Below are 15,924 nucleotides of genomic sequence, written 5' to 3' on the forward strand. Positions count from 1 at the left end.
AGTACGAAGGGAAACATCATGAAAGAGGCCAGGTTCGTCTTTTATTTGATTTTTTTTTATTGAATTTATTCAGTGTGTTATAGACTACGTTTGTGAAAACTTTATTACGCTTCGATATAACGTACAATTTTGAAAGTAAAATACGTACGTTATATCGAAGTTACCCTGTATGAACGTATAAGAAAACCAGACCACGGAGTAGAGCTATTCAGTTCACTTTGATGAACGGCACAGTCACTAACTGTTCACCTGAGTGAATCAGGTCGTTTGAACCATTATTTCGATCTTTCGTTCAGCGGTATCAATACTGGCAACAAGAACAACATAGAATGTTAGCTAAAACCCTACAACCATAGACAGCTAAACAGATATCCATGTCCTGGCATTGATATTTTTAGATCAGATAGGACATTTTCTAATTTTAGTGGATTTTTTTAGTTACTGGAGAAAGAGAAGGTGCTTCTTTTCTCGTATATTGCATGTAAAAATATGATTCCCACCCGATAATGCTGTGTGTAATTATTTAATTCGCTTCATTTAAAAACTTTGCTGCACCTTCAATTGTGACAGTGCAAACGCAGTCAGCTGTATGTGAAGCGATCACTATTACTAATACGCTGTGTTGTGCAGAAATGATATTTGATGTTCAAAGTTTTCTGCTGAACGAAGTCGATGGAAACGATAGAAAACACATACCATTGTTGATTGAACAGGTAGCTCACTTGGTCACGCGTCCCCCTGATTCCCTTGAAGTCATTGATACCAACTTGCTATCATTTTCAAGATAGGATTGCATTGACCATGAAGATATAGAGTGTAAACAAAACACTGGAAAGAAGACATGTAACGAAGAATAAGAGATTTTGAACGCTTGTTTCTCGAGCATTTTTTGATAGATCGCAGACATGTGTGTTCGATTGGAAACATCACGATCACTTCTATCAAGATGACAAAAAAATATGTTTATTGAAACAAACTATTCAAATGATAACATGTGAGGCATTATCTAAACGGGAATCCCGCGTTCTGATTGGTCCATTGGCACGAATTATTTGTGCGCCCCCAGCAAGTTTCGTAGCGATTGAATCAATTCCAAATGGTCACTTTCTATTAGCCAAACCGAACAGGACATTATTCGGAAATTGTTGAGAGCCCATATTGGTATTTTTTTAACAGTTTCGACCAGCGGAAGTTGAGTATAGATCTCTGAGGCTATTGTGAAATCCATTGAGTATATAATCCCCCTTATTCTACGCGGCGAGTGACGTGACATAGCAAAGTTTCTCGCTTCATTGTGGAAGCTACCTTTTTTTTCAACTTATTTTTAATATCCGAGTCGATAACACATGAGGACATGACTTCAAATCTCACCTAGTGACAAACTATAGTTACGCCGTTCGCCTACGGGAATGCAGTGACTTGAGCCATCTCACCTCATTCTCGCCGCGCGGAATAAAGGGGAATTTGTATGTTTTTAGAATCGGCTCAATCGGATGAAGTTGTGTATCGATCTCTGAGGTCATTTTAGAACCCAAAATTGCGACCTCTGGTGGTTAAATAAAACGAACCATAGTCGGAAATGGCTGCGTAAAAAAAATAATTTTTCGAAATGAAAAATTTCGAAAAAATAATTTTTACTTTACTAAGAATAAAAGGGGAAACTTCTGGTACACTGGCTTAAACAGGACAGGAAATAAACTAAAAATCTAGTCATATTATGGAAGCCTTACTCGACGACTATAGCATGAGCAAGAGGAATAATTTCAGGTACAATACCCGATTAGTTTAGCTGGTGGGATAGCACATTCCAGCCAGACTCCAAAATAAATTTTCGTGTTGTCATTGAGACATGAAGTTTGGCGTTGCTCTAATGGAACACGACGGCTATCGCATTGGCTAATTTTGGAAGTTCCTTTAGTTTGTTGCGAACAGTAGTTGTAGGATTTTATCGATTGTTTGATTAGTAGAAGCTCATAATGGAGCTTCGAGAATAATGAATAAGTTCAGTTTCGAGATCAACTTCGAAAGCTTATGCTAATGATGATGAGTTTTCACAGTAAGAATGAGAACTACGTGTTTTAAGTATTCAAAAAATAACAGTAATTATTTTCATTCAAAATATAACGTTTTGAAATTGCCTTTTGGGTGTGCTAATTTAATAGAGTATCTTTTTTTCACGCCAAATTCAACTTTAAGCAATGTCGATAGGGTATCTTCGATAAAGCGATTCGCTTCGGAACATATAGATAATAAACAAAAAAAAAAAGATTAAAAATTATACAAGTGCGTACTGGAGACACTTTTATGTAAGCTATTATGACAATTCTCATTTCCAACCAGGATAACTTCGTATTACGGATTATTTTCATTATAATAAAGTAAAAAATACAAAATCTGGGAAAATCAGGGTCATTTCAGAAAAATCAGGCAAAATTGAATGTTTGTCTGGGAAATCCTGAAAAATCAGGAAGGTTGGCATCTCTGCTTGTAACACACCCTGGTCAGATCTGCGACAGCTGCACCAATATGATTGAGGCACTTTCTATTCGTGAAGACTTTCCATGCGTCCGAAGTACTAAGCGGTGGATAATTTTCGATCCTTTCCAAAATATATCGCATGACCAGAAATGGTATCCTGGCCAAGAGGCTTTATCGAGCATTTCGTCAATCAACTGCTGAAATACAGTCAGTGCACTAATGGTAAATCATAGTCTGCCTCCTACAACGCATGAGGTTGCAACAAACGGTGAATCACTAAGGGTTTCAAAAGTCCATCACCGATGCATTGCTGCAGACGCGATTTGTACATACAAGATGGGCTTTTCTTTCAGTAAAGCCCACTTATGTCAAAGTTGAAGACTTGATAAAAATTGTATCCCCTTTTCTGAAAAATACTATACGGATATCGATCTCGATTGCTGAAGTCCCCACAAGTTTCCACATTGTGAAGAGAGTCTTTTCAAAAAATAAAAAAGACACCCAGATCTAGCATTAAACGACTTATTTCTGTCACTCTTGCTCGAAGATGTTTTTTGTTTAACAATGACGTTGTATAGACGTAATACCTTTTCCCTGATAATTGAACAACCCTGTGAATGTCTTCTCAGAGTGTGTTCTTCCACAGATTCAGCGCCTTTTCCATCTTTTCAACCAAGGATCTTGAATATACAATGAATTCGTTGCCATCACTACATCGTTAATTGTTTTCTCATTCTTTTTTTATCGTTCTTATAGTAGAATCGTTCAGGTTGAAGTTCTTTCTGATAAAGTTTCAAGATTTCTGCCAGAAATGCTTACCTACAGTCTCAGTAGCAATAGGCAATAGCGTGCCTTTATCGCCTGGGCTATTAATAAGGAATGGGTTTTAATTGAGAGCTCAACGCTTTTCCGAGAGCTTCCGGAACATACATAGATAAGGAAATAAGCACTTGAGCTGACCGCGCCCAAATATCTGAATCCCAGAATAATTATAGAGTCACATGGTGAATTTTGTACGACTAAATGTATGTAGAATTTCTACCGAAACATCGCTTGTTGAATTTATTCAATCGGTTTCTGGAACATAATATTGTTCCAGATGATTGGAGACAAGTACGAGTTATAGCTATTCAAAAACCTGGAAAGCCCGCGTCCGACTTCAATTCGTACCGCCCAATAGCAATGCTGTCTTGTATACGGAAATTGTTGGAGAAAATGATCTTGTTTCGCCTTGATCGATGGGTTGAAACGAATGGCTTACTCTCAGATACACAATATGGGTTCCGCAGGGGCAAGGGGACGAATGATTGTCTTGCGTAGCTTTCTTCAGAAATATATGTTTTCCTTAAAGATATCGATCTTCGAGTGTGATTGTTCTTACATTCTTTCCCCCCCCCATTTTCCCCTCCTTTTCGTCCTTCGCGAGCTATCGGTTCCCTAACATTAGAATAAGTTAAATTGTTAATACATATTAGATGTGAGGATAGTTTAAGAATTCAGTGTGATGTGTGAGTATGAATGTGAAAGTGAGTGTGAGTGTGAGTGTGAACATGGTTACAATCTCCTTACATCCCATCCTTTTCCTAAGGAAAATGTGTCACCCTTCTAAACTCGAGTCGACCGCGAGTAATCGGTTTCCTATTTCATTAACCGTAGAATTAAGAAAACATGTTAATAGTAAATGTATAGTTGAGAGTTTGGCTTCTTTAAACCTATGTAACTGAGCCTGTACAAATAAACGAATTATAAAAAAAAGAAACATCTAGAAATATGTTTCTTTAGTTTTTCGAATACCGATTGATTTCCTTCCGTAAACCATAACAAGGTTCGTAGTGTAACATTTCCTGAAAATAAGATGTTATTTGCGATTACTATTCCTAGAGGCGAATTTCAGTATCACTCCAGCCAGCGGATGCCAACAGTTTTGTTAGGTCTGAGAGTTAATTTGAAAAAAATCAAATTGATTTTCTGTTTCTGCGCCGTTTTGCTTTGCGTTCGCGTGGCTCCACTAAAGAGTTAATTATGATATTTAATTTATTTCTGAGACAATACTCGAAGTGATGAACAGGTGAATTGGATAACATAAGTTTACTCTTTATATTTTTATTAGAATTGAGTTAAGCGACATGTTGACACAAGCACAGCCAAGTCCTTGCTTCAACAAGTTTAATAACCATGTAATGGTTGAGGCTTCATCATACTCTTAAAATATTTTTTTCTGATTAAATATAAAACCCTATTATTCTCCAAGAGATTCTCGAAAAGCTGTAAAAGCTAACGTCCTGTAATTATAACTTATAAAAGCATAACAATGTTGATATCTAATGTTTGGCAATGTATAGTGCCGTGTGATGTTTTGTTCCCATATACAATATATGACCAAACATTAACATATATATTTTGTTGATTCACAGATAACTCGATGTCCCTCCGCCTCTCCATATGAAGCCATCAACTTCATTTTGGTTCAGCAAAGATTTCGGACGGATGAAATACCGACGCAGACAACGTATCACCTAAACTAAGAAGCAGTGGCGACATTGTGAGTTCATTTCAACTTATTCTCAATCTAAAATGGATCCAGTAGGTCCATGGTCGTACACCTACAACCGGCAGCCAGGTGCTGCCGGTGGCGAATTCCACCACCACCTGGCGACGGCAGCCGCAGCTGGTGGTATTGGATTGGCTGCTCATAACACAACCGTTGGCGTCCCATCGACTACATCGCAACTTCTGCTACAAGCGGCACATACGACATCCCTTGGAACCTCGACGGGTCCCTTCAATCCACCCAGTTTCCTATCACCGCCAGGAGTAAGTTATGATGCGGTTTTTACGCCGCTGTTTCACCCAGCAGCCAATCCAAAGCCAGCACACTACAGTTCAACCATAAATCAGCACCGTGTACTGGCACAAGCGCAGGCCCAAGCTGCAGTTAAACAAGCCAGTGAGTCAGAGGTGTTACGAGACAATTACACAACCCATCAAACATTAGCTGCAGCTGCCCAAGCGGCTAATTTTTTTGAACAACAACAGCAGCAACAGCAACAACAACAACAAACTTCGAATACCAGTGCAGCCAGCAGTGGATCTACTCCTAGCAGTGGCGCTTGGCAAGGAAACAACCAGCTTCCAAGTCCGTTCGGTATTATGCCACACGAGAACGTCGTCCAGTCGAGTCCTGTAACATCGACCACCTCGAAAACCACCAACTCTACGTACGAGAATTTTAACGCACACTTCACCAATCTGAACCAACAGCTGAACTCGCAGCTAGCAGCTAAAACGTCAGCACGGTCGGCATCTCCAGCAGTGAATAGTAGCAGTACTGGCCCAAGTAAACCCACTACCAACTATTTTGCATCATCAAATCCTAGCAGCAACTCACAGCAATACGGTAGTGTGAATGAAACATTATCAAACTATTCCAACCCACAACTGCAGCAACAACAACAAGCCAGCAAACAGCACCTGGACTATGGCAGTGCTAGTAAGTCATTGTCGTCTACATCTGGTACAGGTAGCGGTTCGTCTTCGCTTCAGCAGACTTCTTCATCTTCTTGCATTGTTATTACTCCGGTTTCTAGCTCCGCAAATTCCACACCTTCTTCCCTGTCATCTCCTACTTCTTCCGCGACACAAAGCTCGAAGGGATACAAGTATGAATCCCGTATCATACCATCCCAAACGCCACTTGTTAACTCTTCAATTATCTACACGTCTCGTAACCACAACGCACATCACGCATCAGTCGCAATCAGCAGTCAGACTGATTCGAAAACTCGATTGTTATCGCCAGGTCCACAGCATCAGCCTCAACAACATCAGCAGCAACAACAGCATCCACAACAAATATCGCACCATCAGCAGCCACAACATCATCCACATAATTTGCTGCAGATGAACAGCTTTATTGTGCCTCCGACTGCTGGATCACCGCCAACATCGCTCAACAGTAGCGCAGTTGTTCAAAGGCCACCATCACAATCGAAAACAATCGGTGGAGGCGTGGGTGGAAGTGGATCGGTTCTCACAGCTATCATCAAAAGTGATGGACAGCACATAGTGATCAGTCATCAACCACAATCGTCACCGATTAGCTATTCAATCACTGACAACAATGGACGGATGAGCAGCTCGTCTGTTTCGTCGTCCTCATCTTCCACGACGGCTACTAGATTAAGTAGTCCCATTAATCGTGTCAATAACGGTAGTAGTAGTAATATATCTAGGACTAATAGTAACAGTAGTAGTAATCAGCAGCAGCACCAGCAGCAATATCAACTAAACAGTGCCTCTAGTAGCTATAGAACTAATTATAATCAGTTGAATGTATCTGGTAGCAGCACAGAGTCTGTCGATTACGGTCGAATTAAACGCGAACCTCAACAGCCACAACAACAGCAGCAACAGCAACCCCCGCCCCAACAACAACAGTATTCAAACGGTCCCATCTTGTCAGTACCTCGCAATCATATGCCGCCATCATCTCCTGCTGCATCCGATTACAGCAGCTCTTCATCCGCAACAATTGCAAGACGTCCATCTCCCCCAGTTCACCCTCATTCTCAAGCTTCCCCCATTAGTCACGTGTCCAGTCCCGTTTATCCCATGTATCATAGCCCCATGAGCAACACCTTATCATCCCCGCAACATCACAGTCAAGTGTCTTCTCTTCAATCGTCGGCAGCAAGATCACCATCTGCCAATCTTTCACGGCAAGCTCAAACTCAATCTCAATCCCAACAACAAATACAGCAGCAGCATCAGCAGCAGCAACATCCTCCACCACAGCAAGTAGCATATCCATCGGTTATAACGCGTACCCAACAACATCCGATTCAAGTATCCACACATAACACACATTGGGACAATCGATGTACGAATGAGCGACTACAACCGGAGCGTAGTGACCCAATGGTCATAGTGAAAAATTTGCAGCAACCGAGTATTATATCGCCCCCACCACAAGAACGTCACGTTGCTCCATCGACAGCAGCTGAGAAGACTGAATCTAAATCGAGACGTAAGAAATCCGACACTCCGACGAGAATTGTGCCGGTAGCGAGCGTAGCTAATGGAGAGTTTAATGCGAACTCAGCGGTAACAGCTGTATCCCCCAGCGCTGCAGGATCTTCTCTAAGTGGTGCGAATGCGAAAGATCAGTCGCTGAATGGCAATGCGTTGGACTTTGATCGGTGGACTTTGGCACCTCCTCCAGCAGGAACTACTAAAATGTTTCCCAATAGTAATTTTATCTCTCAGCCACCCTCTACTTCGTTCATTCCCCCACCCCATCCCATCTACTATCCCACGTTTCATGGTCCCATCCCATTGATACCAAACGAGATTATCAGCAATACCCTGGCGGCGACTGCTGGAAGTAATCTTGAGATTCCAACCTATACCACTTTGTTAAGTGCCTCTGATAGCACTAGTAGAACCATACCCGGTAATGGTACAAATACAAGTCGCGGCAGCGAAGACGAACGACCTCCAACCAATGTTGATAATAACAGCAATAAGGTCGTAGTTCCCAATATAGAGGAAGAACTTGGATTTCTTACAGAAACCTCGAGGCAGCCACAACAGCAACAACAGCAGTCTCATCAACCGCATTCCCAACATCAGCAACAAACGAGCTCGGCATCATCTGAAGGCGCTACGGCAGCAGTCTCAGGGAACAATGGACTTGCGAATAATCCGACCAAAAAATTCAATGTTCCTGCCAAGGATAGCAAAGGATTCATGGGCAGCTATCTGAAGTTTTTGCAGGGCGAGCGGGACACATCCCCACCACCGGCCGCAAGAAGCAATCGCAAGACAACTTGGTCGCGACCTGCAGGTAACAATGCAAATGCAGCTAATAAGAATACCGCTGCTAACAACGCTGCAAATAACGCAAATAAGCAGACGGCTTCCAGTCAGCAGCAGCAGCAGCCACAGCCCCAAGCACAACAGCAAACGCAAGCAACTCAACCACAACAGGCGCTTCAGTCGCAGCAAACGCCGCAAGCTCAGCAGACACAGTCAATAAATCAAAACGTTAGTAACGGTATGTCACCTGCTGAACAATACATGTCTAATTTCCATATTCCAAATCATCTGCAGCAGAAACAATCGGACCATTTACAGCAAACGCAACCGCAGCAGCAACCGGATCCAAGATATGCTTCATATCCGCTTGCAAAGGATAATCGAAAGCGCAAATTCGACGCAAGCGAAGGTAATAATTTAACATTCAACAGCACTGCTAGCGAAGCTACTGCAACCTATAACTCAGTTCGCAATAATAACACAGCAGTAGCGGCGGCCACCGCGGTGGCTGCAGCAGCTGCCGCAGCAGCCGAGTTACAGCTGCAGGTGGAGCGAAATCAAAAGAAAATGCAAAGTCCCCAACAACAGCTGCATCATCATCAGCAACAGTTGCAACAACATATGCAAACACAATCTCAACAATCGATGGCTAAAACGACAAAAGCCCTCTATCCGGGTGTCTCGCGTTCGCCTACCGCTGCACAGCATCAAACATCATCAACAGTCACACCCTCAACTTCATCCACACCATCTTCTGCGTCATCTCAGCAAACACAACAACAGCAACTTTCCCAACACGCGCAGCATCAGAGTCAGCAGCAAAATATTATCATGACTCCAACGGCTCAACATCTTCTCACATCCGCAGCCGCAGCGGCCGCTCTCAATCCCAGTAATCTCCCAGTAACTCATCCTTCCCATCCCCATCATCAACAGCTGCAGCAACAATCGTACTATCATCATGCCGCAGCTGCTCCCCAACCCGATGAAGGCGCTTTCAGTTTGTTTGATCTACATCTCAGGCGACAACGGTGGTAACTTTCCCGTCAATCAAATCATTCGCACTCGCCTCCCTCCCTTGGTTCTTTCACATTGTAACCTCTCACATTTCGCGTTCGTTGAGTGAATCGTGCCATTAGAGTTGTTTTTCCTCTCAACCATTTTCTGAGTGGGGAATGTTGTGTACAAAATGGAAAAAGTAACACGCAAAGAAGAGTACTGATTTGTTTTAGTTGTGCTGTAAAAAATATCCTTCAAAAGGATGTAGTTATGTATGGATAGAAGTAGTAAGATGTCGGCCGGGGTGCTACCAGATTGTGTATTTTCTCTTATTTTAGATGTGCATATGTAACACTTTTTACCTTAACCATAGGCAGAAATTAATGAATTTGTAGAAACTGAACTCACGATATGATATGAATTGCAAAGTTATTTTCTCAGAAATGCAACGCAGTTAAGCAGAAGCAACCAAATATCGTGTGACCATAGCGATGTATCAATGCAATAGCGAATATCAAACATTTCAATCGTAAAAGTTCGCCAAAACACATGAATCATTTTCACCATCGTTCGCTACATGCTAGAAGGGTGGTTGGTATCGACAATAATTATTAACATCATGGTTTTAAAGTAACTCCAATTTTCCACTTGTAAGCATCTTCATCGGTTGTCACCACCAATTCAGATACAATTGAACCCAGTCTATTGTTTTCTTCCTGTATTCGCATTTTTCAATTAAGAATCTCTTGCAAACATAATTGGTAAGTGCTCAAAACATACGAGGCATGGTAGATGAGATGAGAAATATATCGATAGTAAAAAAAAATTCAAATGAAGCAAAAATTAACACTCGTAATTTTAGCGGGTAGTCTCTGTGATATGAAACTCTAGGTTTGCGCTTAGATTCAAAATCAAAACTTGGAAATGGAGAAGTTATATACATACAAAGGCACAAACACAAGAGAATGAAAGGTCCCGCTGTTGTAATGCTACTGTTACTGTTGATCAGTCAAGGTCGGAATCGGTTTTGATAGGCAGGAAGAGAAAGCGAGAAATGACAATTTTGTAAATAGTTTGTATCATATTATATATAGTATATATAAAAAATATTACTCTCACACAGGAAAGGACAATGTTAGTAGTAGTTGAACACAATTTTTAGTTCATTGAAGCTCCCTTTCTGTTGTTCAGCAGTTGGCAGGAAATAATTGAGTAACAATAGTGCGTAACATATTTTGTATAAAGCAGAAAACCACAACAAAATAGATGACAGAGAAATTGAAGTAATTTTTTTCACCACAGAGGAATTTTGTTACACAGGAAACGACAGTGGACACAAAAAAACGCAAATATTATGAATATGCCACTGTGTAATGACAACAGTTAATTTAGGATATTTCTAAGATCCAAGAGCTATGCTGCAGTGAGGATGACTTTTTCTTCTGTGGCACAATGCGATAATCAGTTTACGTAAAATGAGTTGTGATGTAAGATTGCATTGGAAAATGTGGCTAACAAACAAATAGATTATATTTTTCCATCGGAGCAACAGTTTCATTTGTACTCAAAACAGCTTTAAAACTTTGAATTTTACTCAACATAAGCAGCAACGGCCGGGTAGAATACTAACAGATACATTTGCGTTTTGAAAAGTCCACAATCAAAATAAAAAATGGAATGAAAAAAATGCAGAATATAAATTACTTTATTACCGAAGAGCAACGTTTGTTTTTCTTTCATATATCCCTTTTCAGCCTGTATTATTATTGGTTTAGTTTTTAAGGAAAAAGAGAGTAGCACAGAGGTAGCACCCACGACTTGGCACTTATGCAATTGATAAAAGCAAAAACATTGCTGATGGAATTTAAAAACGAGAAATTGTTAAACTCAATGTCAAACGACATGTTATACAATTAATATAAAGAATTTGTAGCTGGAAGCGCATACAATTATTTGCCTTCAGCGTGGAACAACAGCTCTGGTGTACACCCACAGCTGATTTCAATTTCAGTCAATGATGGCATTTGCGACAAAAATAAACTAAAAACAAAGTGCGATTATCGCCTAATTCACGAACGACTCTGAATGAATGATCAAACAAACTGGAATGCCTCTGTCTGCGCCCTTTTTTCTGTGCGTGGTTTATTTTCCAACAAACCGAACGAATCCGACTAACTTATTCAGTCTCAATGAGTTGTGTGTTGCACATGGTGAAGCAAATCAGCTGCTGCGGGTGAAAACGAGTGGGATGTGAGTTGATAACAACTGTTGCTGATGATATGCATTGAAAGTAGATTACCTGAATATTGAAAAGGACTTTGCGTGAATGTTATGTAGAGAATACATATGGAAGCTCAGCCTGCTAGTAATACAATTGCCAAATGTAAAAAGTTGAATTTGTTCAACCGTGATAGATTCTTTTTCATATAACACCGTATTGAACCTTACGAAAGTCGTTTTAAAAGTCGCGTATTTAGGTTATGTACAGTTAGTAGCATCTTTTGGAAGAACACATCAAGTTTCAGCCTGATCGGTCTGTTTCTTTTTTTTTTCATTTGCTCGGATCATGAAAGTCGATTGTTTTTGTTACCAACAAGCTTGGATCCTATCCCACAGTTGCTGCTTATTCTTCGACTTCTCCGTGTGCACCCATCTTTTCACGACATCTCTATAAGGTTCAGATCCGGTGACTGCACTGGCCACTTCATGACGTCGACTTTGTTATCCTGAAACCACTTTTGGTCTTGATGGTGTGCTTCGGATCGTTATCTTGCATGAACTGTCATTTCAGGGGCATCTCCAACTCGGCGTGTGGGATAATAACATCCCTTAGGATTTAGGCGTAGATGTACTGATTCATGATCTTATCCACCCAGTACAGGGCAACCCCGTACCAGGAGAAGCACTCCCATACCGTAATGTTCCCACATCCATGCTTGAATGTCTTCGTGGTATACTGTGACATGTAAGCCCAGCCTATTGGGCGATTGACCCAAGTTTTTCCGTCCTGTCCGATGAGGTTTACCTTCGTCTCATTCGACCACAGTATACTTCACCACTGCTTTTCCTTCTTCGGATCGATCCAATCGAAGTGGTCTTTCGGGAACTTCAGCCGCGCCTTCAGATGCTTCGACGTCAACATAGGGACCTTCCGGGGGCTTTTACCGCCTAGCTCTGCTGCACCAGCCGGCGCTGAACTGCCCGGGACAAGTTCAGTACGTCCCGGTTCTTTTTCGAGTTTTTGAAGGGATTTTTCTTGGAGGCACGCTTTATGGCTGAGTCATTCTTCGCTGTCGTTTTCCTTGGGCGTCCAGTAGTTTCGGTCATAGAGGGCATTAAACACGAAGGTTTTGGATCGTCCAAAGTACTCCGCGATTTGGCGTTGGCTGCTGCTTGCTTCGGACATTTTGCGGATGACCATCCGCTGTGTTTCTTTTTTTTAATCTGTATTATAGTGATTTTTAACTCATTTGACTTGTAGAGTGAAAATCAAACACGTCTGTCTTTAGTAACAGTTAACAGTGGAATGAATCATTATTGAAAAATTCAGAACGTCAAAGCCTCGGATTATCAGCGGTTGCTGTGATCTTCAACACTCCTCCCTAATCCGAGACACCCACAAGTTCGCAAAAACGATGCTGCTTCTGGACGGCCAAGGGCTTCGTAAAACCATCAGCTGGCTGCTCGGTCGTCGATACGTAGGACAGCTGCGCCACTCCTTCCTGTAGGCTATCGTGCACGAAGTGATAGCGAATGCTCACGTGCTTCGTGCGAGGGTTGTATGATCCATTTGTCGCCATGCTGATTGCATATTGGTTGTCGCAATTTAGAGATATCGGATGCTGTTCCTCGAATATCTGCGACTGCAAGTTGTTCCACCACATGGCCACCTGAATTGTACGCGACAGGGCCATATATTCTGCTTCACAGGATGACAAAGCGACGGTTGGCTGCTTTTTAACATTCCACGATATGGCTCCTCCTTGTAGCGTGAAAACGTAGCCCGTCGTCGATTTCCGGGTATCTGTATCTCCTCCCCAATCGGCATCTCTGTAGCCAACTAGCTCGGTAGATCCTTGCTTGGAATACTCCAACTTCTTCGTCGACGTTCCCTTCAAGTAGCGAATTATCTTCTTCACGGCTTCCCAATGTTGACGACCTGGACAGGCACTGAACTGACTAACAGTATTCACCGCAAAAACAATGTCCGGACGAGTCACCTGAGCCACGAAAGTCAGACATCCAACGGCCTCCTTGAATGGAATTTTCTTCGTCTCCTCGACTTCCAGCGGATTCTTTGGTCCCATCGATTTGTCCAGTCGTACCCTTGGATCTGCAGGCGTTGAAACAGGGTGCGCTTCGCTCATGCCAAACCGTTCGATGATTTCCTCAACGTACGCTTGCTGATCGAGTCCTAGCTATCCTTCTGCTTGATCTCTCGTAATTCGGATACCCAAACAGAACTTGGCTTCACCGAGATCCTTCATTTTGAACTGCTGGCACAAATACTTCTTCAGCTTCCGTTTCAGATTCCGATCGTTGGTGAAGATCAGAAAATCGTCAACGTAAATGGTGACGAACATCAGTTTGTTTCCACGAATCATCTAGTACAAGCAACGGTCAACTGAAGAACGATTCAGCCCGAACTTCTGGAGCACGCTATCCAGCTGCGCATTCTATACTCGGCTTGACTGCTTCAAGCCATAGAGCGCTTTCTTCAAACGGCACACCTTTCCATTTCGTTGGTCGATCCCCTGCGGCTGCATCTTGTAGATCTCCTCATCGTTCAATTCTCCTTGCAAAAATGCCGTAACGGCGTCCATCTGATCGATGTCCAGATCGTATCTGACCGCCAGCGCCATGAGGTAACGAATCGTCGCATATCGCACCACGGGAGAGTACACCTCGTCGTAATCCATACCTGACCTCTGCGAGCATCCTTTCACGACGAGACGAACTTTGTACCGTTGAATGGTCCTATCAGGACCACGCTTCGTCTTGAACACCCATTTGTTCCGAATAGCTTTTCGCCCTTCCGGTAGATCCGCCAATACCCACGTGTTGTTATCGCTCAGTGACACCAACTCATCGTTCATCGCTTGAATCCAATGGTCCCTGTCAGGCCTTTGCAGAACTTCGTCGTAGGATTTCGGGTCGTCCATCTCAAGTTCCCCGTCGGTTTTATCAGGAGGCAACTGGGGGGAAAGGCTATCACCAGAATATGCTCCATAGCTAATAAAATCATTGTACTTGCCTGGATAACAGCGCTTCCGACCGCTGCGCCTTGGCCCTTGCTGCAAATCAGCTGGCCTTTCGAGTTGCGGCGGAAGCGCATTTTCAGCTGCATCTGCAACCTCTTCGTTGTGGATAGTATCGTCGGCGTCCTGGTATTCATCGTCCGAAATTCCACCAACTGGTGCTTCTTGCTGGTCTTGTAATTCTTGCTGACCTTCATCGGCTGCACCCACAGTGCTTCGTGGTACCAGCAGGTCTTCAAACTGAAGCTCCATGAACTCCACCGGCTGTAGATCTTGGTCACACGCTGCTCTCGCATTCATCGCACCTTCTGCAAGGACCACAATATCTCGACTGATTTCGAACTCACCATTCTCCGGATTATAGAGACGGCAGCCTTTGGTGTCCTCACAATAGCCGACGAAGATAACCTTTCTGGCTTTGGGGTCGAACTTCCTCCGCTTTATTTTGGGCACGTGCTTCATTACCTGAGAACCAAATACCTTCAGGTGCTGTAAATTTGGCTTGCTTCCGGTCCACGCTTCCTCCGGCGTTTTGTTACCCAATCGGGCAACGATTCACCAGATAGGCAGCTGTTGAGATTGCTTCCGCCCAAAACTGCTTACTAAGCTTGGCATCGTTAAGCATACATCGTGCTTTCTCCACCAATATCCGGTTCATACGTTCCGCAACCCCATTCTGTTCGGGCGTTTATGGACATGTGGTTTGATGCCGGATACCTTCACTTTCCAGGAGATCACGGAAACCTCGGTTGATGTACTCCGTCCCATTATCTGTACGCAGAATCTTCAACTTTTTTCCGCTTTGTCTCTCAATTTTAGCTTTGAATTTCCGGAACGCACCTAAGGCCTGGTCCTTCCGTTCGAGAAAGTACACGCCTACCTTCTTACTGGCATCGTCCACAAAGGTGATGAAGTAGCGACTGCCTCCAAACGATGGCACCTCTACCGGGCCGCACAGATCGGAGTGCACCAGTTCCAGCAATTCCTCCGATCTTGAGTCACTGGAAGGAAACGGAAATCGTGCCTGCTTACCCGTGAGACACGATTCGCAATCAGCGAGGGCTTCATTCTTGAAGTCGATTCCATCTGCCACTTCCTTGAGTTTCTTCAAGCTTCCGACATTCAAATGGCCGAGACGTCTGTGCCATAGCTCCACGCTGTTGACCAAAAACGATTTCTCCGACCCGCTCACACGATAGAGACCACCTTCTTCTATTCCGGTGATGACAAGCTCTCCGCTTTCATCCCAGACTTCGAATCTGTCCGCCATGAACACCACCTTGTTTCCGCGCTTGCAGATGGTGCTAACCGACAGCAGGTTGGTTGCTAGGTCCGGAATTTTTAAAACATTGACAACGTCCACACTTCCTTC

General features: G+C 43.0%; 1 protein-coding gene across 9 annotated transcripts in view; it reads left to right on the forward strand.

Moving 5' to 3' along the window:
• Nucleotides 1-15,924, forward strand: part of LOC129771239 (homeobox protein 5-like) — a 43,472-nt gene that overhangs the window by 16,435 nt on the left and 11,113 nt on the right. For 3 of the 9 annotated variants that reach the window (XM_055774676.1, XM_055774678.1, XM_055774677.1), the window contains exon 2: nucleotides 4,893-8,704. In XM_055774676.1, the coding sequence (XP_055630651.1) occupies nucleotides 5,053-8,704 (3,652 nt within the window). In that variant the 5' untranslated portion in view covers nucleotides 4,893-5,052. The remainder of the gene's footprint in view (nucleotides 1-4,892; nucleotides 8,705-15,924) is intronic. The other 6 variants (XM_055774685.1, XM_055774681.1, XM_055774679.1 and 3 more) reach the window with 4 other exon arrangements.

The sequence above is a fragment of the Toxorhynchites rutilus genome, chromosome 2, assembly GCF_029784135.1.
Source record: "Toxorhynchites rutilus septentrionalis strain SRP chromosome 2, ASM2978413v1, whole genome shotgun sequence".
In the NCBI taxonomy this organism is placed as follows: domain Eukaryota; kingdom Metazoa; phylum Arthropoda; class Insecta; order Diptera; family Culicidae; genus Toxorhynchites; species Toxorhynchites rutilus.